This window comes from Cupressus sempervirens, chromosome 10 (genome assembly GCF_028749045.1).
Source record: "Cupressus sempervirens isolate cs-2001-9-10 chromosome 10, ASM2874904v1, whole genome shotgun sequence".
Lineage (NCBI taxonomy): Eukaryota > Viridiplantae > Streptophyta > Pinopsida > Cupressales > Cupressaceae > Cupressus > Cupressus sempervirens.
Genome location: NC_143127.1, coordinates 780,534,137 through 780,560,935, shown reverse-complemented (window position 1 = coordinate 780,560,935; position 26,799 = coordinate 780,534,137). Strand labels below are relative to the sequence as shown.

The 26,799-nt window shown below is 35.1% G+C and overlaps 1 protein-coding gene and 1 pseudogene across 1 annotated transcript; both read right to left on the bottom strand.

The window, feature by feature from the left end:
• Nucleotides 1-11,994: 11,994 nt before the first annotated feature.
• Nucleotides 11,995-12,604, bottom strand: LOC149536204 (ethylene-responsive transcription factor ERF039-like; annotated as a pseudogene).
• Nucleotides 12,605-22,347: 9,743 nt separating this feature from the next.
• LOC149536203 (ethylene-responsive transcription factor ERF024-like) lies at nt 22,348-22,956 on the bottom strand. The gene has a single exon (XM_089806246.1). The coding sequence runs from the start codon at nt 22,954-22,956 to the stop codon at nt 22,348-22,350; it is 609 nt and encodes a 202-aa protein (XP_089662372.1).
• Between the last annotated feature and the right edge of the window lie 3,843 nt (nt 22,957-26,799).

Sequence of the window (26,799 nt, the reverse complement as noted above, 5' to 3'; positions counted from 1 at the left end):
GCATTATGGACAAGTGGTGCAAAATAAGATCAGGATCCAATCCTGGCATGTCAGAATATGTCCAGGCAAAATTTATTTTCTTTCCCTTGAAAAAGGCAATGAATTGTTCCTTTTCTTCAGTTGACAATGACTGAGCCAAATGTATCACATGAGGATGTTCTTCTATGCCTAGGTTAATTGGCTGTGTTGGCTCTATTAACACTGATGATCTCTCCTGAAAGTGACTGGGAAGGACATCAAATATCTCATCTGTGGGCACCTTAGAGAGGTTTTCACCCTTGGATACGTCTTTTATTTTTACTATTTTTGGATCCGACACTGCCACAATGTGGTTTTCACCATCGGACCTCTTGCAATTTTTCTTTTTAATTATGTGACTAAGATATTTGATGTTAGCCTCAGTCATGTTGATGCTCTGCTCATTGGTGGAAGACGTTATAGGTTCAATAGCGTTTAGGTAACAGGCAAGAGTATAGTAATTCTAGAACGTGGGGACTTCATTAGATGCATTGGGGTTCCAGTCTATAAGTTCGGGATGTGCGAGTGAGAGAGTAGTGGCTGGTTCAATTGTGTTCATCGTATAGTTATTAAATGCATGGACCAACAATTCGAGACCTACGACGACTTCACCCACAAGTGTATTCAAATGTCTCAGAGTACGAACATTAGTAATTGATGAATCTAAGGCACTAGTTGGACCAGACCCCTGTGACCTATCCCTAGACGTTTCACTCACTTCGATTTGATTTTCATAGACATGCACTTGGTCAATGTCTTTATCAGTAGTCACTTCTGAAAGATTGTCAAATTCATATTCATGAGAATCAGTGCTACATGGTGAGAGACTATAGAACTCCCCAATAGTGATAGGGACATACTCTCCTTCAGCCTCTGGATTCTTACACAAATACTCAACATGACATGACTGACTAGATTCTCCCTTTTCTAAATGATATTCGAGTTGCTCAGTATTGTCCTTAGAAGAATCACTAGTATCATCCAGAGTGCTAACACGTGGCACAAAGTCATCTGGCTCAGCAAAGAATTTAGCAAGATCATAAGGAATAGGATGAGGGTAAGAATCCTCATCATCAGATTCTTCCTTTTGAGTACCTGATTCAGATTGTGACTCATTTTCAGATGAACTCTTAGGTACAGGTATGAATTTATTGGATCCCAAATGGAAAGGGACCTTCTTGAACCCTAGGCCAGTTTTGTCACTGTTGCTTCGAGCTGTTACTTTGACAGGATATATTAAACCATTTTTATTGCACCCAATAGGGCCAGTTCCCTTGTAGCCAAAACACTTCATAATCTTAAGACCAGGTCCATACTTCTTAGGAGTGATTTCTTAAACTTGTTCTGTTAGGTCTACTGGAGACTCTTCTTTGTAAAGCCATGCAGCAATGGCTCTATTTTCTCTTTCATCTTCTAAGGGAACTGTAGCTTTGACAAAAGAACCATTAAACTTGGTATGAGGTGTTAATATGAATGGCTTCTTTGCTAGTGAGGGTCTCCCAAAATGTCGAGGGGATTCTGGAATTGATGTTAATGATAACACTGGTTCCATGTGGTACTCTCCCATACCAGTTTCTTTCAATTTAAATGACTGCTCAATTTGTTTCAGCTTATTTTTGTGACAATTAGTAGACTCACGGTTAGCAGGGACGAAAGATTCAGTAGCTTTGAGCATATTGCAAGTGTAGCTAGTAGTTGCTGGAATAGTAACTTCAGAGCCATGAAATGGGAATTTAATGCATTGGTGGTATGTGGATGGCACAACACGCATCTCATGTATCCATGGCTGTCCTAACAGAATGTTGTAGGCTAAGGGAATGTCGAGCACCTGACAGGTGACATCCCTTTCGACAGGACCGACACGAATTGGTAAAGTCACAAGACCTAGTGACTTTCGTTCTACTTCATCGTATGCTTTAATAGTGATCTTTCATCGAGGATCGATAGAGTCCTCAGAATAACCCAATTGTCTAAGCAGAGCTGCAGAAACAATATTTAGGCCAGCGCCATTGTCAATGAGTACCCGACGAACACATGTCTGGTGGATCATAACCTCAATGTGTAGAGGCTAATTGTGTGGGTGATTTAGTGAGTTGTCATCCTCCTCGAAGAAGGTCATAAGATGAGGTGAGGTCAGGTGACCTACCATGGATTGAAATCGTTCAAGATCAAGATCCTGAGGAACGTTTGTCTCAGTGAGGGCTCTGTCCAAAATTTTCTTATGAGCGGGCGAGATTTTAAGCAGCTCAAATATAGAAATGTGAGCATTGGTTCATTTCAATTGGTCTAGAACACTATAACTGGTTACAGTCAAGTTCATCGTGTGTTTTGCACCTTTACCGGATGGACCAGCAAGGGCTTTGTCCTTGTGTTGTTCGAGATTTGAAGTAGGAGATGTAGGACCTTTGAGCACCAATTTCGCATGAGAGCGAGTAATAGCATTAGCACAATGTTGCGAAGACGTATTATCCATGTTATTGAAAGTAGGGCCTCTCAAGACAAATGGTGTCTTGGGTTTATTGTTATCTTGTTTCCCCTTTATGTTAATAACGTCACAGTATTCAAAATCTACAGGTTCAACCATGTGAATGACATTTTCATCATTGGAATACGTATAATTGACCTTATTGTAGGGTTCTGGTTTCGAAGTCTCTCCTTTTTCATAAGGTGGGAAAGGCTCTTTGAACGCCTTGTGGTCCGAGTTTTTGTTATGTCCATCTACCACAAGTTCACCAGCATCAATCATGTCTTGGACTTTATGACGTAAGTTTATACAGTTGATGATTTTATGACCCTTGTTTTGGTGATACTCACAAAATGAGGTCTCATTCCACCATGGTGGACGTGGTTGTGGATCATAGGGATGAGGGTTATCCATTGGTGAGATAAGCTTGTGTTGTAGCAATGTTTTGTAAACCATATCCAAAGGTTCTCCTAAAGGCGTATACTCTCACTTGGGTCGTGTTGCCCATGAGTTTCTCGATTTATTCCCAGACATTTTATTGTCAGGAGGAGGCTTCTCAACACTTTTGGCCGCTTTGAAGCAGTCTGTGAGATTAAATGCTGCTTTAGCAGGTTTTGGTGTGACATTATCAACAACCCCATCATGTACAATTTCTTGATTCTTGTTGACATGTTTGATTTTATCCTTGTTGGAAGTGGAACCTTGTTTTGAGTCTCTCTAAAGAGTGAGCTCACCCTTCTTGACCATAAATTCTTCGATATGGATAGCCTGTGTAATCATGTCTTCAAAGGTACACGGACCTTGTAGTTGGACTCTATACCCAAAATCAGGTAAGAGGTTATCAGTGAAAATGTCGAGCTTCTCCGTTTCTGGGATTTTACAGGAGTACTTGGTATAAAGCTATCTCCACCGTTGGAGGAAAGTGAGAAAAGGCTCACCCACCTTTTGTTTAAGGTTGCATAGATCTTGAATATTTACAAGGTGTTGAATGTTATGAGAATATTGCTGAACAAATGAATTAGCAATTTCGTCAAACATCTTGATGCCAGGAGGTAAATGTGAAAACCACTCCAAAGCTTGACCACCTAGGCTTCTAGGGAATAAACGCATGAGGTACGTTTGATTGTGTATAAACTCCATAGATAAAGCACCAAATTCCCGCAAGTGATCTTGGGGATCAGTAGTACCAAAGTACTTGTCATATTTGGGTAGTTCTACACCTCTTGGGAAAGGCGGCATGTTTATACTTTTGTCAAATGGAAATGAACAAAGAGTGTCCAATGTGTATGTCTTTTTAGGCTTCTCTTTCTCATGCATCATCTGAGCCAATTGGTCTTGCCAATTGGTCTTGCATAATTTTCAGTTTTTTTTGAAGTTTAGTGGTCTCGGTTTCTTCTTCACGTGTGATAATGGTCTCCACATCGAAATGTGTGGGCAGTTTAGCTCCCTCTTGGGCGAGTTTGAGAAAGTACTTTTCTTTCTCTTCGTTGATTAGGATTCCCATGACCTTCTGAAAGTTTTTGTCTCGTCGACATCTTGCTATGTGTTCAGGAAGGATTTCCACCTCTTCTTGTTCTTCATCAGTGTCATTTTCTTTCTCTTTCTCCTTGTCATCCCTAGGTTGTTCTTGATATCGACTATGGCTACCCCGTTCAGGTTCACGATTAGGCACTATAGGAACTTGTTCAGTTTTCGTATGTTGTGTTTGAAAAGGGTCCGTGGAGAAAGGGTCATACATTGTGTTTGAGAATGCAGGACTCCTACCTGTCTCAGTATCCTTTTGGTGAAAAAGATTCCCAATTTGTTGCAAATTGGGAAATGTTCGTTGATCTTGAGATGACCTTGCAGGTGAGGAAGATCGTGAAGACGCCTCACTAGCCAAACTAGATATGGATTGCATAGCGAAAGGTAAGCTACCTCTGCTGTGATTATGACCCCTAGCACGACCATGTCTAATGTTATCAGGATAAAACATGTTGCTACTTCTGGTTCTGACAGTCATAGGCAAGGACACGAAGCTAGAACCTAGACAAGGACTATACTAAGACTGAGTCTCAAAAAGGACAAGATAGTAACAAGAATGCTGTTCACTAAGGCACAAATGGTCTGATTTAAAGGCTAAAACAGCCAGAGATTATGACCACTGCAGCACAAAGTATGGCAAGCATTAAGATGAGGATGTATAAGACGACACTAGTCAAGGTATAAGACACAAGTTTTCAATTAAGCAAAGTGTCACTATTCCAGGACTGTTTGCAAACAAAGAGTGATAAATGGACGCAAAAAAGGACAGCGTTCAGGCCACAGATAGCTAAAACAGACCCAGATTGTAAATGCTGATAAATAACTTCGCATGAAAAACCTTTACGGGTCGCGCGAAGAAGTTTTACGGCCCGCGCGAAGATGTTTATGTCTCGCGCGAAGATCAGTAACAGTTTTTAATTTCGCGCAAGAATGTTTCTGTATCGTGCGAAGATGCGCAACAGAACTTTAATTTCGCGCGAGGGCAAAATGGCTTCGCGCGAGAGAAAAATGATTTTGCGCGAAACCAAAATGATTTCGCGCGAACGGACAGAACAGTTTCACAACAGTGACTAATTTTGACAAAATTTTTGATCGATCCAATAACCAGGCAGATAAACAGGCACGTAGAACAGCAAGCAAGTGATTTCAAGCACGTCCAAAAATAATGAGCAAGGGCAAAAGCAACCTTGTGCATGAACAATCAAGTGACTTAGTTTGTGTTTAATCCATAAGAGAGCTATTTGTGTACATTTTGAAAGAGTTTTGCAATCATCGCACATGTTCCTTAGAAAAATAAAAGTTGGATTCTCTAAGGCATTTAATAATGGTTTGACTCTACAACTTTTATGGCTCACAAGGGTGACCCCCAATCCTAGCGCACCGAGGTTTTGACATAGTCTGAGAACTTAATCTTCAAGAGCTGCTAGGGAGATCTGACAACCCACAGTGAACCACACTCGTGGAGATTTCTTCCACAATGACATTTATATAGCGGTTGTCACTACCATGGCGAAAATGGCTATTACCACTTGAGGTTCCGTCATCATAATTTTCCCTGTAGAGGGATTGTCTGCTACGGTTAACCCTCTCTAAAGGTGACCGACTCACAATAGTATACCACAAGGGGACTTAGCTTCCAGATTCAAGATTCTGACACCTTTTCACCTTTAGCTCAATCAAAGCAAATAGATTAATCCGACACGCTAAACTAAGATTATCCCTTAAAGATCTATGATATCATCTTCCTGTGATCTATCAACCTCTCCGAAGAAAGGATGCCTTAATCAACAAGTCAAAGATTCATCTATCTACGAGATGCTCAAAGTATCCTCCCCACCCATAAGGAATCCGTCTTAGAGAGGAGTTTCACTAGGAACCCACTCCCTCAAGATCCACGAATAGTGTTCATGGGGGCTTAATTACTATGTGTGTACAGATGTTAATTCCTGAAAGCAAATCTATCTAAAAGTAATCAAAAAGCACAAGGTGGTACACTTAATGCTTTAACTAATGTGAGGTGAGTCCAAAGATGTGGAACATTTAACCCCTCACACAAGCCAAAAAAAAGTCCACAACTCAAAAATTAGTGAGTTCTAAAAAGCACAAAAGGGTTGCCTTGTGGAGCCTTCAATGCTTATGTCCTGTAGACCCCTCCCCTATTTAACGTGGCGCTGAGCTTGCAACCACAGGGTCGAATGAGGGGCCAGTGGATTAGCGAGTCCAATAACCCAAGATAGTTAATCAGATCTATCACTAAAGACTAAGCCTGCTAAATGAATACTAATAGAGATTACACCCTAGTATGAGTTTATGCATGTGTTGTAAAATGGAAGTACAGAAGGAAACACACAAGCTCGACACGAAAGATGTTTGTTTTAGATCCAAATGAAATGTTATCAGCTGATGAAGATTACCTGGTGATCCTCGCAACACGCTTAGTAGATTCTTACCTGTTCCTGACAACTTTAGCATGCTTTTCCCATTATTCCTTAAACTGCTACTATGTTGTTCAAAAAAAATCAAGACAAAACACAAAAACACTAGAAACTACAAACAGTCAACAGAAAAATTAGAAAAACACGCAAATCAATGCAAAAAAATTTGCCCCTATCAGCAGAGTTTCGCGCGATATTCCTGACAGTCTGCGCGAAGAAGTTTTACGGCCCGCGCGAAATCAAATTCAGCTCGGGCGAGATTAAATTTAGCTCACGCGAAAAAATAAAGTCTCGCACGATGTGGAAAGAATCTTCACGCGAAGAACTTTCTTGCGCGATGCAGAAAGAATCTTCACGCAAAGATTCTAGATCCTCGCGCGAAAATGAATAGTTTCGCGCGAAGATTCAAACCTGTACGGAACAGTACGGACATAGAACAAAAAAATGATTTAAAAAATACAAAAAGAGGCCAAAAAAATTGATTTTCCCAGCCCCACGGTGGGCGCCAGAAATGTATGCGTCAAAATGCGGCCTATGCTAACACACACACTTCAACACGGTCCTTATTTGTGGATTCATCACGGAATGAACATTGAATTGTACATTCAAAATTTGCCCTGCAAAGCGACCTGTCGCCTTCTATCTAAAGGGATTTTGCCTGTTAATATCCTCAGAATCGAGGTGTAGGCAACTAGACCCTCTAAGAATGAAGGATTTGACAATGGAATTAAGCTAAGAATGAGTATATGGATTAATCTAAGAAAATGAAAGATGCAATGTAATCTAAGAACAAATGAAGCAAACTAGATTAACCATATGCATGATTAAACTAAAATGAGATTAAATTAAAAATGAGAATGTGTGCAAGAAATGTAAGTAAATATGAGCATGAATTTCAACAGCAATTCTATAGCAAATCAATTCATCCTCCCCCAAATGAAGAGATGAGGGTCTCTTAAATAGAGTTTCTTGGAATCCATCAACGGTTGAGATCGATTCAGATCAACGGTCAGGATTGAAGATGAGTTTCAGTCATAAAGGAAGATTCCCAAGTTAAAGGGAGTTAACAGACTTAATTTGAGATAAATAAGGAGTTAACTGTTTTAATTTGAGTAGAAAAAGGAGTTAACTGTGTTAACTCATTTTTGATCAATAGTGAACTGGAAATTTCCCTTTTTTTGAACTGAAGAGAGATTTTGTTGAGATATTTAATTTAATAAAATGAAATATGCTCTCATAATTACTTTTTCTATTTAATTAAATAATCTTTAATTAATTAGAGACACTTTTGTTTAATTAAATAACTTTATTTAATTAATTAGGAATGTCTTCCCATTTAATTAAATAACTTTGTTTAATTATTTAGAAGTAAGTACTCTATTTAATTAAATAATTTTTTTTAATTAATTAGAAATACCTTTCCCATTTAATTAAATAATTATATTTAATTAATTAAGATAGGTGTATTTATTAAATTAAATAAATTTAATTCCATAGTATATTAGCCTTAGGATATAATTTAATTTAATTAAAGTATAAATACTTAATAATTAAATTAAATATTAATCAAGTAGGTTTAATGCAACTAATATGAGTACGTACTATAGGAATTAAATAAGAAATATGATGAATGCAGATTAGGGTTTTTTCTACATCTGACAATTAAGTCAAGTAGTGAATAGCAAAATGAGAATTGCCTATTAGAATAGGACTTTGAAATTATCAGAAATAGACTAGAATTGGTATAATGGCAATGAGCCAATTTTGGGGTATTACAGGACCAACTACCCAAACAAAGTCAAGGTTAAGGTAAATGAACCCACTGTGCAAATGATCTCGATATTATTCCTTGTAGAATAATAGAAATAAATTGTACTCTTTCTTCCTCCTTCTCTATTATGTCAACCACACTTTTGCTCCTTCTGGTCCTATAACCAAATCTCGCATCCAATAATCTCTTGGATCAGTTACTCACATTCAGTAAACACTCTACTCCTTTTTGCACTTGGTTAATTACTTTGCATTCAAATTACATTAAAAATAAGGATAACATCTTTCCTTTATACTGTATCTTCAAAATAATTCCTTGAGTCATCCTCAAGACTTTCCTAGTTAATTATAATAAGATAATTAATTAATTTACAATTTCAATAGCACTATTGAATCACACTCTATAAAACTTCTCACACCTGTGACACTAAGACTTGCACATCCACTGACATCATCCTCACACTATCATGAGTCACTTTCTTACCATGCATCAACCGATTATATCTCTGCTAGATGATATAATACAAGCATCAATAATTGCTTCTTAGGTAATCTATCTCTATCCTACTCTTAACAAATTAGGTACAACTTGCGTACATCTTTGACTTAAGTCATGTTCATTTAACCATGTCATCAATACATAGTGTAGAATATGTCCATGACTGTCCATCACTAGATAATCAAAACTTTGTCCATACTACTAAGATCTATGTATGCTACCATACTAGTCTTCACAGACTTACTGCTAGGTTGACATTAATTACAGATATAGTCATGAATGAAAGGAATATCATCAACATTCATGCTAAAATTCTCCCTCTTTGGCATTGATGACAACATATAAGTTAAAAGAATACCAAATAATACTCTGTTGATGTTTTTGTTGTTATCATCTTCTCAAATCCTCTTCATCAATCAAATCTACAAGCCTCTGGAGCACTACTTTGTTCTTCTTCCTCTTAGGATCAGAAATAGTTATTCACCATAAACAACTAACCATACATATCTCCCCATTGAGATATTGATCTTACATTTTTACACGAATCTTTCTAAATTTCCCTAATAAAGTAGAGATTTTTCTCCCATGCATTCTCTCACATTCAATTAGTAGGTATTTTTCATGTGCATGTACATATCTCTCCCATTGACATCAATGACAAAGGCCTTAGTATGTCAATATTACATCTCCAATTTACAACCATCTCGAGTGTCCAAAGAGACTATTAAAAACCAAATACTAAGAGTCCTCAATGACTTAGCTCATCATAGATACTCCCCCACATGAGAAACATCAGTATTTAGTCTAGTCTAGGAAGAGGAAGATGCTTGCTTACCAATAGAATCTAGGTTTTTAATAGATTCCCATTGCATCAATATGGAAAACTCCATTGTAGCAAACTGATAGCTTCAAATTGTGGATTTCTTACTATCATCTACCACACAAGAGTTTTTGATACCTCGCCAATACCCACGGGATTTCTGGTACCTCACTCATACTTGCAGATTATTTCAAATTTTTTATTTTTTGTTGTTTGAAAATATATTTGGTAAGGCTTGTATCATTCACTTAATAATATTATTAATGCTACAACAATATTTGTATTGGTCTTTAAGATGAGTGTACTACATATAATTGAAAACTTTAAGGTTATTAGAAAATATTATGGAAGAAAAATAACAATGTGAGTTCTTTTTTATCCAATGATTGTATTAGCACAAAAAATAAATTTATATACAAGTTACATATATATAATAGTGGTTAATTAATTCTATTGTTTCAAATACCTTGTATAGAAGTCTACTATCAAAATGTACTCTTTCCTAATCAATATCTTTATCAAAAAATATATCATAACCACTCAAATTTGTTTTATTTTAATTTTTTAATCATTTTATCTCTAAATATTTTCACAAACACCCAATACTTTTATTTTATTTTAATTCACCCTTTTGACTCCCTTCACCTAGAACTCAAAACACTTATGAATATAAAAGAGGGTGGAAATATTTTATCTTGTAAACATAGTAACTAGTTAATTTAGATAACCAATTAAATGTCTTGTCCAAACATAGAATTAATTTTTATTTAATTTATTAAATCCTCTAAAATTTTCTCAATCATCTACATTATCTTACAGAGGGCCATAAAATATACTAACGATTGTTAAAAACACACCCTTAGAGAGGACCAAGGAGTAACAATAATAGATTGATTTATTATTTGTTTGGGTGACTTATTATTAGTGACTAATTAGTCAGTCATGTATTTAGTCATTTATTTGGTATTTTTTTAGTCATTTTTATTTTTTTGATCATATAATTTTACTCAATGACTAAATTAGTCACTTATTTAGTCACCTATAGCTATAAATTGCAATAAAATAGTAGAATGCGATTAGTTTTAGTCATGTTAGTGTGACTAAAATTTTTAGTCATGTAGCCACATATTTGCTTAAATGTACTAGTGTTTGTTTGAAATTATTTATTAACATATTTTATTTTTCTCTCAATTATTTTCAAACTCTACAAAGATGCCATCTTCTTCATGATTAGCAAGGGTCAAAAATCCCTCTTTCTCTAAAATCACAATACTAGGTTTTCTTCTTCATTCTTCCTTAGTGGATTTTCCTATAGAAGTATATGAAGGGGCTCTAAAATGCCCCGGCCAAAAAAATTTAAAACAATAGCCACCATATTATTAAAAAATATGTTGAATTTATTTATATCATATTATATCAAGGGCTCTTCTTTTGAAAATGTTCTTGAACTCATTTCCACAAAAGTTTGTAAAAACTAAACATATTTTATCAAGGGTAACATTGTTAATAATAAATATAATATCAAGAAGTCTAACCACTATTTTAAAAATGTTAGGGACATAGCATTCAAAGATTACTCCGCAATGTGGAATCAAGGATAAGATAATTCTTCCAAGGTACATCAAGTGATTGAGCCTAGGATTATATTTACATATAGAGAGTCCATTACTATGTGTTTTGACATTAAAAACTCAAAGAATTTTAAAAAGATTATTAAGTAGGTTTTATGAAACAAACAAGATAAAAAAAATTGACCTTGTCTCATGCCTCTAAAAGACTCAATTTATTTTATCTTTTTAGATCCACTATAAGACCATTAGTGTACAAGCTCTATAGTAGTTCTAAAGTATCACTTTGCAAAAAAGATGCTTTTTGTTCACAAGGAAGCTTCATCAGTTCAAAGATTATTTTCCAACTTTTAAGAGACAAATCTTGTAAGGTTCTATTTTCAAAGAAATATTTCTTTAGTTCACTTACCTAAGCCACATCAAATCTTCAAACAAATTTCAAGCCTATCTTTTAAATATTTATTGCAATAACATCATAGAGCATAGAAGATATTTTTTTAATGGTGTTATGTCTTAGAATGTTTCTAAAAAACTTATAGAGCATAGAAGAATTTAAAAGGTGAAAACACAATCCCATGTTAACATTACCGAAATAAACGACGACGACTTTATATACATTTCAAAAGAAAACTCAATACTCCACTGGAGTGGAAGACACAATCTATCTATAACCGTTCTAAATACCTTGATAGAAGCTGTTATATAGCTTGAAATATTTCTGAAAGACTTCATTCTAATTGGACAAACTATACTATCCTAACCTTTCAGGATTAACGTGAAAACAATCTTAGCCAGTGTAAGCTTGAAAGGTACATCTTGATATCTCTTTTCCTGTACGTTAGCTCTATGATTGAAAGCCCCACCTTGACCTAATTATCTAACAGTACGAAAGTCATCTAAGTGAAATCCCAAAGAGAGTAAATTGGTCATCTGCATCTTCTTCTATAGAGCCTGGGCTGTCAAAGACAAGTGAAGATCCGATCAGAACTCCATCTGCAATGTTCATTAGCATGTTTGGCCAATCCAGCCATGATCCACTATCATATTCTTTTCTTCTTCAGTTACTGAAATATTGGTGGCCGGCTGGGATTGATTTTGTGGTAATAAATTTGGAGCAAGAATTCCATCATTATTATCACCCCTCTTTGTGTTGAAGCATAACTGTGATGCTTCTTGTTTTACCGGATCCTGGTAAGAAGAGTATGCAGCTTCTATTGCTGCCACCCCAATATCTGTTGCAGAGGAAGTTGCAGAGCAAGGAAGAGAATGAATCAAGACAGGGAAATTGAAAATGGCTGACTCTCCTCTTAATGCAAACATAGCCGCATCATGTGCACGAGCTGCCATCTCTGGTGTGGGGAATGAGCCAAGCCATATCCTCTTCTCCTTTCTTGGCTCTCTTATTTCTGATACCCACATCCCCCATTTCCTCTTTCTCACACCTACGTAGGTAGGATGCTTTGTTCCCCTCTTATTTGCATTTGCAGTACTACATTTATTTGCCATCAACGATTGGAAGAGTTCAAAACAATGACTATATAGTTAGAAAAAACCTTGTACAACTTTCTTCTAATTTGATGGATTCTAGGGTTATCCTCAATGAAATCCATTAAAAATAAAAATCAAATACCAAAAGTGTTGAAACTTATATTATAATGTGTACAATTCTCCAGCGCATTCATATGCAAGGTACAGCCATTTTACATGTAAAACAAGTACAATACTAACTCAAATACAGTACAAACGCCATTGAACCACACTTGTGGTTCTGTTTTGCCGAACCAGGCAAAGTTGACACTACCTATGATTTGACAAAGTCGGACCTAACTGGATATCATAGCCTCACAACGAGGATGAATTTATAGATAATTCTTCATGTCTTCCTATATTTGCATATTGTTCAACCTACATAGACATAAACAACCGAATCTTGTTGATTATATGAAGATTAATGTTGCTGTTCGGTAAAACTGAAATAAGCGTGCAACTTCAGCACTGATTGGCTCCACTTCAAACTCCAGCTCCACCGCTTCATCTCCACCGTTTCACAATTGATTTCTAGTTTACTTTAGTTCAAGAGTAGTGTTTAAGCAAGATGCGTGCTTTCCATATGGCATGCATTAGATTATAGTTTTTTGATGGATAAGTTTACTTTCCTGGGATAATAGTGTTCAGCAGTTTGAACTACAGTAGTTTATTATTTTGTAATAAATCATGCTATGCATGAGTTAGTTTGGTTTGGTTTTGTTTCAGTTTTCTTAGGAATTACAGCTGAAGTCTACTGTGATTGTAGACTATTAAATAAGCTTCCATTTTGTAAGTTTTTTTTTAGCTGTGAATAAAATCTAGTTTGTCTCTCCTGAAAACAGAGCACCCCTATTTTTGAGTATTATTTTTTTGTATTGATGCTGTTCTTAAATCCTACATTTGGTATCAGAGCTGAAGGTGTTTGGAAGACAGCAGCATGGCAAACAATTTGCAAATCCCAGAGTTTGATGGAGTTGATTACCAATATTGGTCAATCAAGATGAAGACTTTTTTGATTGGAAAAGATTTTTGGGAGATCGTTGAATCCGGATATGAAGAGCCTGCAGATTGGAATACTCTCCAACCTAATGACAGGAGATTGAAGAAAGAAGCTGAGAAGAAGAATGCAATGGCATTGTTTCACATTCAAATGGCTCTTGATAAGAGCTTGTTTCCTCGAATTGCTGATGCACAGACAGCAAAAGAGGCCTGGAAGACTCTAAAAGATGCTTACCATGGCAATGATCAGATCAAGGTTGTGAAGCTACAAACCTTGAAAAGAGAATATGAGAACTTGAAGATGAAGGAGACAGAGAGTGTGGGAGATTTCTGTGTGAGAGTGAAAGATGTGACTCATAAAATGGCCACTTTGGGTGAATCTATTGCTCAAGAGCAAATAATACAAAAGGTATTGAGATCTCTAACCCCAAGATAGAATATTGTAGTAATTGCCATAGAAGAAAGCAAAAATTTAGCTACCATGGAGTATGATGAATTGGTTGGATCTCTTATATCACATGAGGATAGAATAAGGGACACATCTATCAGTGTTAATGAGAAGGCTTTTGCTTCCCAATTGCAAATTTCAAAGAACGATGGTGCTAGCAGCAGTAGTAACAACAACAAAGGCTCAGGAAGGGGCCAAAATTAAAATTTTTCAAGAGGATCTAGAGGAAGAGGAGGTGCTCAAGGAGGAAGAGGTAGAGGCAGATTTGATAAAAGGAACATCCAATGCTATCATTGCAATAAGTATGGACATTTTGAGAGAGAGTGTAGACTGAAATCAGGTAACAACAGTGCAAATTATGCCCAACAAGATGAGGATCCTTCCTCAGGTAATTTATTTTTGTGTTATGGGAAAGGTGAAAGTACTATGAATGATGTTTGGTATTTGGATTCTGGATGCTCTAACCATATGTCTGGTAACAGAGAAATATTTTCAAAGCTTGATGATAGTTACAGATCCAATATTACCCTTGGTAATAACAATACTGTGGATGTTGCGGCCAAAGGAGCCATGGATGTTCAGACAAAGGAAGGTATGAAAAGTGTTCAAGATATTTATTATACTCCCAAGTTAAAGCATAATTTATTGAGTGTTGGGCAGCTATGTGAGAAGAATTATAGAGTGGTATTTGAGAACATGCACTGTACTATCTATGATAAGAATCAAAAAAATAAAGTGATTAAAGTTGTTCCTATGAAAAAGAATAGGATGTTTCCTTTGAAGTTTGGTCAAAATGATAATTAGCTTGTCAATATGGCTTATGAGGATAAAAGTTGGTTGTGGCATCTCAGGTATGGCGATTTAAATTTCAATAGTTTGAAGAATCTAACATCAAATGCATTAGTTCTTGGATTGCTTAAGGTTGAAGAGCATAAACAGATTTGTGAAGGGTGTGCAAAAGGGAAACATTCAAGGGAATCATTTCCAAAAGGCAATGCATGGCGGGCCCAATACGCACTTCAACTTATTCATTCAGATATTTGTGGTCCAATGCAAACACAAAGTTTGGGTAAGTCGTCATATTTCATTACTTTTATTGATGATTACTCACGCATGTGTTGGGTATATTTTTTGAAGACTAAAGATGAAGCCTTTGATACATTCAAGAAGTTTAAAGCTCATGTAGAGAATGAGAAAGGGAACACAATAAGATATTTGAGAACAGATCGAGGAGGAGAATTTTGCTCAAACAATTTTCAGAATTTTTGTGAGATGAATGGCATCAAAAGACAACTCACAACTGCATACACACCCCAACAGAATGGAGTGGCTGAAAGGAAGAATCGTATTGTGGTAGAAATGGCAAGGAGCATGTTACAAACCAAGGGTTTGAACAATTCTTATTGGGCTGATTCAGTTGCTACAGCTGTCTATATTCTCAACAGGAGTCCTACAAGTGCCCTCCACAAGATGACTCCATATGAAGCATGGTATGAGAAAAAGCCTAATGTAAATCATTTTAAAGTTTTTGGTTTTTTGGCTTATGTTCACATCCCTGATCAGAATAGGCAAAAGCTAGATGCTAAAAGTGAATCATGTATTTTTGTGGGCTATAGTGAAGAAAGCAAAGCTTATAGATTATTCAATCCTATTACTAATAAGATTTTTGTTTCAAGAGATGTGATTTTTGATGAAGGGGGAGTTTATGGTCATAAAAAACAACATGTTAGAAAGCCAAAATTAGTTTTGGATGATGATGATATTGCTGATAATAATAATGAGCAGCCAGCTAATGGTTCTATTTCAAGATCACCAAGCCCACCAAGAAACCCCTCACCAATACCAAGAGCAAGTCCATCCTCTAGTCCTCCAAGGAAGGTAAGAAGATTGAGTGATATTTATGAGAGGTGTCAAAATCAAGCACATGAAGAAGATCCAATAGGTGAGACAGTAAATTTTGCATTACTTGCTAAAGTTGATTTTGAGCCATCATGTTTTGAAGATGCATGTGCTAATGAGGTTTGGATGCAAGCAATGAATGAAGAGATGGATTTCATTGATAGGAATGAAACATGGGAGCTTGTAGATCTTCCACATAAGAAGAAGAAGATTGGCACAAAATGGGTCTATAAGACCAAGTATAATAGTGATGGGAGTGTTGAAAGACACAAGGCAAGATTGGTTGCTAAAGGTTTCACTCAAAGGTATGGCATTGATTATGAAGAAACTTTTGCACCAATAGCAAGACAAGAAACTATTAGGATGCTAATCTCTCTTGCAGCTCAAAAGGAAAGGAGTACTCATCACATGGATGTGAAAAGTGCTTTCTTGAATGGGTACTTAGAAGAAGAGGTATATGTGGGACAGCCACAAGGTTTTGAGATTCAAGGCAAAGAAAATGATGTCTACAAGTTGAAGAAGGCTTTGTATGGCCTCAAGCAAGCACCATGTGCATGGTATGCAAGAATTGATGGATATTTTCAGCAGAATGGCTTTCAAAGAAGTAAGAGTGAACCTACCCTTTACTACAAACAAGAAGGTAATGATATTCTCATTGTGAGTTTGTATGTTGATGATTTGTTATATATGGGTAGTAGTTCAAAGATGAAAGATGAATTTAAAGTTGCTATGATGAATGAGTTTGAGATGAAAGATTTAGGTCTCATGAAGTACTTTCTTGGCATGGAGGTTTATCAAGGTAAAGATGAAATTTTTATTTGTCAAGAAAAATATGCAAAATATATGTTGAAAAAATTTGATATGGCTGATTGTAAACCTCTTTCCACTCCAATTGCTCATGGAGTTACATTATGTAGAGATGATGGTGCTAAAATTGTTGATGAGACATTATACAGGAGCATTGTGGGGAGTTTGATGTTTTTAACTCACAGAAGGCCTGATATTGCTTATTCAGTTTCATTGGTCTCAAGGTATATGACAAATCCATCAGAGGAACATATGAAGGCAGCCAAGAGAATTTTGAGGTATGTGAAAAGCACGGTAGATTTTGGCATTCACTATTCTTCTAATAAGTTTGAGCTTGTTGGCTTCAGTGATTCAGATTGGGGAGGTAGCTTGGATGACCGAAAATCTACATCTGGTAATTGTTTTTCTTTGGGTTTTGGTTTAATTACATGGAGTTCAAAGAAGCAAAGTATGGTTGCTCTTTCATCTACAAAAGCGGAGTATGTTGCCATTACTTCAGCTGGTACACAGGCTTTATGGCTTAGAAAGCTTCTTGAAGAAATTGGAGAGATACAAGTTTAGCCTACTGTGATATTTTGTGACAACATAAGTGCCATTAAATTGGCCAAGAATCCGGTTCATCACAACAGGACCAAACACTTTGATCTGAAACAACATTTCATTAGAGATTTGGTACAAAATAAAGCGGTTGAGTTGAAGTACATCAGCACAAAGGAGCAAATCGCAGACATCTTCACAAAGGCAGTTGCAAAAGATCAATTTTTGGTATTCAGAGATCAAATTGTTAGTCCTCTCAGCATCAAGGGGGAGTATGAAGATTAATGTTGCTGTTCGGTAAAACTGAAATAAGCATGCAACTTCAGCACTGATTGACTCCACTTCAAACTCCAGCTCCACCGCTTCATCTCCACCGTTTCACAATTGATTTCTAGTTTACTTTAGTTCAAGAGTAGTGTTTAAGCAAGATGCGTGCTTTCCATATGGCATGCATTAGATTATAGTTTTTTGATGGATAAGTTTACTTTCCTAGGATAATAGTGTTCAGCAGTTTGAACTACAATAGTTTATTATTTTGTAATAAATCATGTTATCCTTGCATATGTTATGCTGTGCATGAGTTAGTTTGGTTTGGTTTTGTTTCAGTTTTCTTAGGAATTACAGCTGAAGTCTACTGTGATTATAGACTATTAAATAAGCTTCCATTTTGTAAGTTTTTTTTTAGCTGTGAATAAAATCTATTTTGTCTCTCCTGAAAACAGAGCACCCCTGTTTTTGAGTATTATTTTTTTTGTATTGCTGCTGTTCTTAAATCCTACAGATTAGACAGATATTTGATTCGACTTACTAAACCTCCTCGGCTGGACGTGATAGGCATATTATTATATAGGTTAATTTGACATATACGTTTAATTAATTATAAGTAACCTTTATTATATTTGTTTAACTTTACTTAAAGTTCAAACTTTTTCAACAGTTCAACTTTCAATACCGCATTTGGTGGCCTTTCACGGTCATTAGTGATATTGTTTCCATTTTTCTGATTTTGGTTTTGCCTGCCTGATTTGTCCTTGCAGCAATTTAAGACAATTAATCTTCCAAACAAGGGCTGTGCATACGAGCTCACCATATTTAGGCAACCTTTTCAGCCAATCAACAAACTTATTTCCTTTTCTAGCATAGTACCGTGCAATTTTCAATTGATCATTTTAGACAGAAGTGGAAACCATGGTTGCGTGTCAATAACGATTTTGTGGTTCACTATTCGTGCAGCATGATGCTGCACGTCAATAGCTTCTTTTTCTGTACACATACATGATATGAAACCATTCATCGTAATTTCAATTGAATTACCACTAAGTAAACAAAACTGGTTCGCATTCTCTATTCAAACGACAATGATCGAGTCTATAGTTAAAAATGGTTACGGAATTCGTCGACAAGCAAAGGAGTATTTTGTTATTTCTGAATGACTGACTAATCAATACTATTGATTTAGCATTACATAACTTTATCACCAAGCATCAAACAATCAAAGAGCATCACTATACAATAATTATTATTTTTAAATTAAAAAATGGTCTTGTTGGTAGGTTTATTTAACATGCCTTCAAAATAAGAAACAATCGATCACATTGCACGGCTGGTCGAAGTCCATTTTGTATCTAGAATTATAATGACTTGTTTCAAAAAATTAATTTTTAAGATTTTATACTTTCTGATTTCTTTCAATATAACGATTTGTCTGTAAACGGCCTTTTGGGTTCGAGGGGACAACAATCTCTTTCACACATATGATAATCTTTGCACTCATGTACGAATTAATCTTAGAATAAAAGAGCAGGATATGTATGCAGCTGAAAAAATGGACTTTAACTTTTGGAAATTAATACTTGAATATGGCATATCATTTCGAAAATTATAATTTCATAAACAAATTCCGTTAAATAAAAATTGTTCATGACTACAAATGGGATTAAAATTTCTAGTTGTTAAGAAACTCAGAAAATATTCTTGGGCTTACCTTGAACTAATTCTCCATAACATTCACATCTAATTCACTTGATCAATTTATTAATTAATACTTCTGCAAGTTTTACTATTTCAAATCTATCGTTGAAGCATGTAGTTTAATTGGCGGACAATATTACGAAGTATGTAGTTTAATATATATTTCTGAAACCTAGTAACACTTCAACAGGCAGATTTGGCAGACAATCAGGAGAAGGGTTTGCAGAGTGAAGTGGAGGCAAGGAAAAGAAGGGATGAAGTTATCTCATGTTAATTTAAGGAGGTTGAAGGCAGAATTAATAAAAACATAAAGGATAGCGATCTTACAATTCACTCCTCCATCCAAAAGCTCTTGAGCTGCAAAGGCAAAATGGATATCGACCGCATTGAGTGAAATGTGGACTTGAACAGCAAAGACAATAATCACAAGGAGGAGAATACTGATGGAGCTTATGACTTTATGGGTTTTTCTTGGGCCCTGTAAAACGTATTTTTTCCTAAATCCTAGAGTCTGTAGTTTAATTATTTTAAACTATATTCTTATTTTGTGCACTAATATTAATAACCCTACCTTAAATGACTCGAAATGTTTTTTATTAAGGCTAAAATAGATTGTTTAGAGGAAGTCTCAAAACTAAAGACTTGAACTAGAACTTGTTTTATCAATATAAGAAAGGAATTATGGTAATAAAGTACACAAGAAAAAACTTTTAGATTCGATTCAAGAAGGATATTTCATATAATGTGCATTTTTAATATTTCAAGTTCAACTTGAGCTAGACTCAATCCCACATTATCATTAGGAAACTGTAATTAAGCATCTCCAACTTCAACCACTGTCATACCAATTTTTCTTAGAAAATAAATAAATAAAATATATGTATCCATAATTCATTCTAGGAATATTTTTTAAAGTCAAATAAAATACTTTTGAATCCTCCTACAAACATGTAATGCATATGATTGTAGGACTCAATTTCTAGAGATATAACTACCCATTATAAATTTCTATTTTTTAACATTTATGTCATAGCCCTTAACCATATTTCATCATTTTGTTTAATGTTAGATTGATGATATAAATGATCAAAATATTCAACAATAGATTCCCAATATCTTCCCTTAATGGATAGATATTTTAAAATAGGAAAAACTCTACCGAAAGCATGTTTACCAAGTCTAATACAATAGTCTACTTAGGGCTAAATATTTAAACACTTCATTAAGAAAAGGATGATTTATTTTAACTTTGTGTAGTACAACAATATCGATTTATATAATCTAGGATACAACATTTCAAAATCCTTCTCTTATGGGAGCTATCTATACTCTTATATTCTAGAATATTACTTTCATTTATTGTATCTTTATATCCTAAAATTTAATTAGATTTATGATTGCATCCAATGTATTTCCTTTTTTCTACTTTTCATGTGGATTAGTAATTACACAATATTTAACAAGGTGTCTCTCCTCCACTTTGTCAATTATACTTTTGCATTGTTGTTTAGGATATAAATTTGCATCATAATTATATCTTTGGATATAAAAGTATATTACTTTATTTAAAATTATTTATTAACATATTTATTATTATCTTAATTATTTTCAATTTCTACAAAGATGTCTTCTTCATGATTAGAAAGGGTCAAAGTCCTTCTTTCTCCAAAATCATAGACTAGGTGGTTGTTCATCCTTCTACCTCGATGGATTTCCCTTTAGCGGTATATGAAGGGACTCTTAATGCCTCATTAAAAATATTTTTACTTTTACTTATATAACATTCATGTATTTTTGAGCTCTCCAAGGGAGTCTACAACAAGTTCTTTAATTTTCTTCTATAGTTTCCTTAGTCCAAGAATTTTGTATTTATCAAAAAATGAAGAGATTCTAAGAATATATTTGGAAACCACAACCACTATATTATTGATAATATGTTGAATCTTTTTATATCTTATAATAATAAAGGTTATTATTTTTGGAAAGTTCTTGAACTCAATTCCACACAATTTGCAAGTCAAGAAAAACTAAACATATTTTTTTGAGTGTAGCTATGTTAATAATAACTATAATAGAAAGTCTAACCACTATTTTAAAGATGTTAGGAACCTAACATTCCATGATGCCTCTCAAACTAGAATCAAGGATAAGATAATTCTTCTAAGATACATCAAGTGCTTGAACCTAAGATTATCTTTACATAAAGAGACTCCATTGCAGTGTGTTTTGACATTAAAATCTCAAAGAATTTAATAGAGAATATGAAGTGGGTTAAATTTAACAAACAAGATAAATAGAATGAGTCTTCTCTTGTGCCTGAAACACCCAATATGTTTTAGCTTTTTATATTCACTATAAGAACATTAGGAAGCAATTTCTGTATTAGTTCTAAAATAGAGCTTAGCAAAAATCCTACTTTTAGTTCACAAATTAGCTTCATCCATTTAAAGATTGTTTTTCTACCTTTAGTAGACAAATCTTTTAGGATCACATTTTCAATGAAATATTTGTTTTGTTCATTTACCTAAACTGCATAAAAATTTCAAACAAACGTCAAAACTAACTTTGAAATATATATTACAATAACATCATCTCGAACTCGAAACCATATTTTGCTGAGTCTACTAAGACATATTTCCATTATCATTGTTCCATAAAACCTAACTTGTTAGGACAATTCTTAAAAATTTATAGTGCATAGAAGAATTTAAAAATTGAAAACATAAGCCCATGTTAAAATGAAAAATAAAAGAGAGAAAAGAAAACCTTTATATAAATTTCAAAGGAAACGCAATACTCGACTGCAGTTGTAGACACCATCTATCAATAACTGTTCTAAATATCTGGATAGAAGCGGTTATATAGGTTGAAACATTTCTAAAATACTTAATTCTAATTAGACAAACTATACATACAGTTTTAACCTTACAGAATTAACATGAAAACAATCTTAGCCAGTGTAAGCTTGAAAGGTAGAAATTGATATCTCTTTTCCTGTACTCGTTGGCTCTATGATTGAAAGCTCCAGCTTGAACTCATTGTCTAACAGTACGAAAGTCATCTAAGTAAAATACCAAAGAGATGTAAATTGGTCATCTGAATCTTCTTCTGTAGTGCCTGGGCTGTCAAAGACAAATGAAGATCCGATCAGCACTCCATCTGCAATGTTCATTAGCAAGTTTGGCCAATCTAGCCATGAATCCACCGTCACATTATGTTCTTCTTCAGTTACTGTAATATTGGTGTGTTGTAATTGATTTTGAGGTAACAGCTCTAGGGCGGTAAGTCCATCATTATTATCACCATTTTCCGTGTTGAAGCAAAGCTGCGATGCTTCTTGTTCCACTGACTCTTTAAAAGTAGAGTATGCAGCTTCTATTGCTGCCGCCCGAATGTCCGTTGCAGAGGAAGTTGAAGGGCATGGAAGAGAATGAATTAAGTCAGGGAAATTGAAAATGGCCGACTTGCCTCTTAAAGCAAAAGCAGCTGCATCATGTGCGTGAGCTGCCATCTCTGCTGTGGGGAAAGAGGCGAGCCATATTCTCTTCTCCTTCCTCGGCTCTCTAATTTCTGATACCCACATTCCCCACTTCCTCTTCCTCACACCTACGTAGGTGGGATGCTTTGTTCCCCTCTTATTTGCATTTGCACTAATACATTTCTTGGCCATCAGTAACAGGAAAAGTTTAAAACACTATATAGAAATAATCTGCTGAGTTATAGGGTTATTCTAAATCAAACCCATAAAGAAAATAAATAAACAATCTAAACTGTAAAAACATTATATCCTAATGTCTACGATGCTCCAGAACATTCATGCACTATGTACAACGTATTTACATGTAAACTAACTATTGTACTAACTCAAATACAGTACAAACCCCATTGAACTTGTGTTTCTTTTCTGCAGAACACATAAAAAGGAACAAGCCAAAGTTGACACTACTTACGATCAACTAAGTTGGACATAACTGGATATCATAGCTTCACAACGAGGATGAATTTACAGATAATTTTTCATGTCTTCCAATATTTTGAATGTTGCTCAACCTACATTGACATAAACAACCAAATCTAATAGATTAGACAGATCTTTGATTCCACTTACTAAACCTCCTCTGCTGAACGTGATATGCATTATTGTATAGGTTAATTAGATATATATATTTAATTAATTATAAACGTTTATTATATTGGTTTGACTTTGCTGAAACATCAAACTTTTTAATACAGTTCAACTTTCAATACCACATTTGGTGGCCTTTCATGTTCATTGGTGATGTTTTCTCCACTTTTGTTTTTTATTTTTTATTTGACAGACCTTTTTTCCCTGCTTGATCTGTCCTTGGAGCAATTTAAGACCACTAATCCTCCAATCAAGGACAGTGCATACGAGCCCACCATATTTAGACAACCTTTTCAGCCAATCAACAAACTGATTTCATTTTCTACCATGGTACCGTGCAAAGCACGGTTGCGTGTCAGTGACGATTGAGTAATTGCACGTGTAACTACAAGTCTACTTCACTAATTATTGTTGCGTGTCTTTAATGATTTGGTGGCTCACTAAGCTTGCAACATGATGCACATTAATTGGGTTTAACCTTCGTTTTCTGTATGCATATATGATCTGAAACAATTCGTTGTAATTTCAATAGAAAAATAATTAATTAAACCAAACTGGTTCGTATTTTCTATTCAAAAACCAATCATCGAGTCTATGGTTAATGGTTGTTCCTCAATTTGCCGACAAGCAAAGCAGTATTTTAAGATTTTTGAACGACTGGCTAAACAGAAGAATTGATTTAGCATTACGCTGTTAACTATAATAATAATAATAAGGAGATGAATATATTTTTCTCATCGCCAAGTGATTGCGTAAGATTTAATCTAATAATGAAAGAGGAAGAAATGTGTGAAGCTGAAGAAACGGAGTTTAACTTCTGGAAATTAATGCCCGAAAGTGACATCTCATTTCAAAAATAATAATTTTTACCAAACAAATTGCGAGTAAAATTTGTTAATATGACTACGGATGAGATTAACATCTCTAGTTTTGTTGCACGTCAGAAATATTCAGCAGCTGACCTGGAACTTATAATTATAGATAACAATGACATCTAATTTACTCGATCAATTTATTGAATAATGCACTTCTACAAGCTTTCCTATATCAAATCTATAGTTGCAAACAATGTAGTATAAAAGGAACCTTCTTGGACAATATTATTAGTGTGAAAAACTTTCAAAAAATTCTGTGTAACTTTGGAGATGCAACCAATAGTGGGCGCCGAGCTCAGCAAGAACACAGAGTAGAGTGACAGCAAGGAGTGTCGAGTTAGTTTGACACCTAAAGTGACTGGGTATGCTCGGTTAACACTGAGACTTGGTGGACACTATGCCGAGTTAACTCAGTTAACAGAGGAATCGAGTGAGCTTGGACAACCCAGTCAGATAAGGACCTAGTGAGTTCAGTTAACATCGTGACCGAGTGAACTCAATCAACACTACTAGGTGGAATACTCAGTCAACACACAAACAGGACAAAGGACCGAGCTAGGACTGGAAATCAGTTTTCAAAAGGGACCGAGCAAGAATGAAAAGCTCGGTTTGCAAGGGAGCGGAGCTAGAAAACAACCAACAGTCAGTCTTAAAGACAAGAACAAAGACTTGCAACACTATTTTGCACAAATACCAAATACAATGCGGAATAGATAGAAATGGAGACAACTACAAGAATAAAATGAGTTGGAGATAGAAAAATATGTGTGTTTGCTTTCTATTTAAGATATGATTCAGCCTATTACAGATCTGGGAGCGTATGGCTTCAAACCAAAACCAAAATACATTAAATTGCTACTTCTATTGATAAAATAAACTTGCAGCTATAAGAGTTGCATACAATAAAGGCCTGGAGCAATCACTGCTTTAATAGGCTGATATTTACTTGTAGAATATAGAAAAGGATCCAACCTTGCTTCTGCAAACTTTGTTATTCCTCTTTAACTATTGCTCTACAACTTTCTCCTTCTACTCTCTTATCTTTGCTCTGACTTCTCCATCTCTAACTTTGAAAGTGGAAGACATTCTTTCTATTTGTCTCCACACAAAATTTTTTCCTCTCATTTCAATTTTAAGCTTACCTATGAAGATAAATTCTCTACCGGGTAGGTGGACAGTTGGCTCAATGGACAAAATAATAGTTTAATATTTCAACGCTCCCCCTTTTTCCCGAGCCAAACAACCAAGGATCACTACTAATCAAAATTATTTATGCCAAGACTCCTTCTTAGGCACCCATAACATGCTATGCCCACTGACTTAGTGATAATCTCTACTAGTTGTTTCTGAAACTTACAATATTCCATTTTGATTTCTCCAATCTCCACTAATTCTTCGATGAAATGATATCTGATCTCAATGTGATTACTACTCCCATAGAAGACTGGATTGTTTGTCATTGCAATTGAGAAAATACTATCACAAAAGATTGTAGTTCTGTCCTCTTGCTTTTCATTCAAATCTGTAAAGATTCTTCTTGGACAAATAGCTTGACATATTGTTGCATTTGATATTATGTATTCATCCTCTACTGTAGATTGGGAAATAATTGATTGCTTCTTGGATGCCCATGAAATTGCACCCGAGCCCATATGAAACATATAACCGTAAGTGCTCTTCCTATCATCTAAACTTTTAGCTCAATCACTACAACTGTAACCAATCAGCCGAAAGTCATTAATAGTAGTATACAAAATGCCAACTCCCTTGGTACTATTCTTATACCTTAGGATCCTCTTTCCCATTTGCCAATGGGAATCCTTTGGAGTTTCCATGAATCTTGAAATCAAACTTACTGCATGCATCATATTAGGCCAATTTGTTGTCAAATACATCAAACTTCCAACCATGCTTTTATATAATGTTGAATTCATGTTTTTGCTGCAATCTTCCTTGTTCAACTTTGGAGGTGTTGGGGTTGCCTCACTCTTTTGCATTTTGAATCTATCCAAGACCAAATTTGCATATTTTTCTTTAGACATAAAGATGCCATCATGCATTTTTTCACTTCTATGCCTAGAAAGTATTTCAAGAGACCTAAGTCTTCTTGAAAATAATTGTTCAATTCTATATTGTCTTTGATATTACTCAAAATATCAAGTCTTTACTAGTTAGTGTCTATCGAGCTTTCTTGGGAAATGAAGATAGTTTCTAGTGTCTATTGAGCATTCTAGAGTTAATCATGTTTGAAGACAATATCTGTCGAGTTCACTTGGACACCAAAGGAAGTTTGAAAGGAAACAATGTATGTTGTGTTCATTTGAGTGTCAAAGAGAATTTGGCACAAAACTAGTGTTAACTGAGCTCACTAGATTACCAAAGGAATTTGTTTAGGATGTAGTGTCAACTGAGTTCACCTAGTTAACAAAGGAAGTCTAAGGAACCTTTTTTCTTGAGTTAGTGTTGACCGAGCTGGGTCAATTAATGAAGGATTTTTTTGAATCAGTATATT

Coding starts and splice junctions, on each gene's coding strand:
- LOC149536203 (XM_089806246.1), bottom strand. CDS start 22,956: ATGGCCAAGAAATGTATTAGTGCAAATGCAAATAAGAGGGGAACAAAG.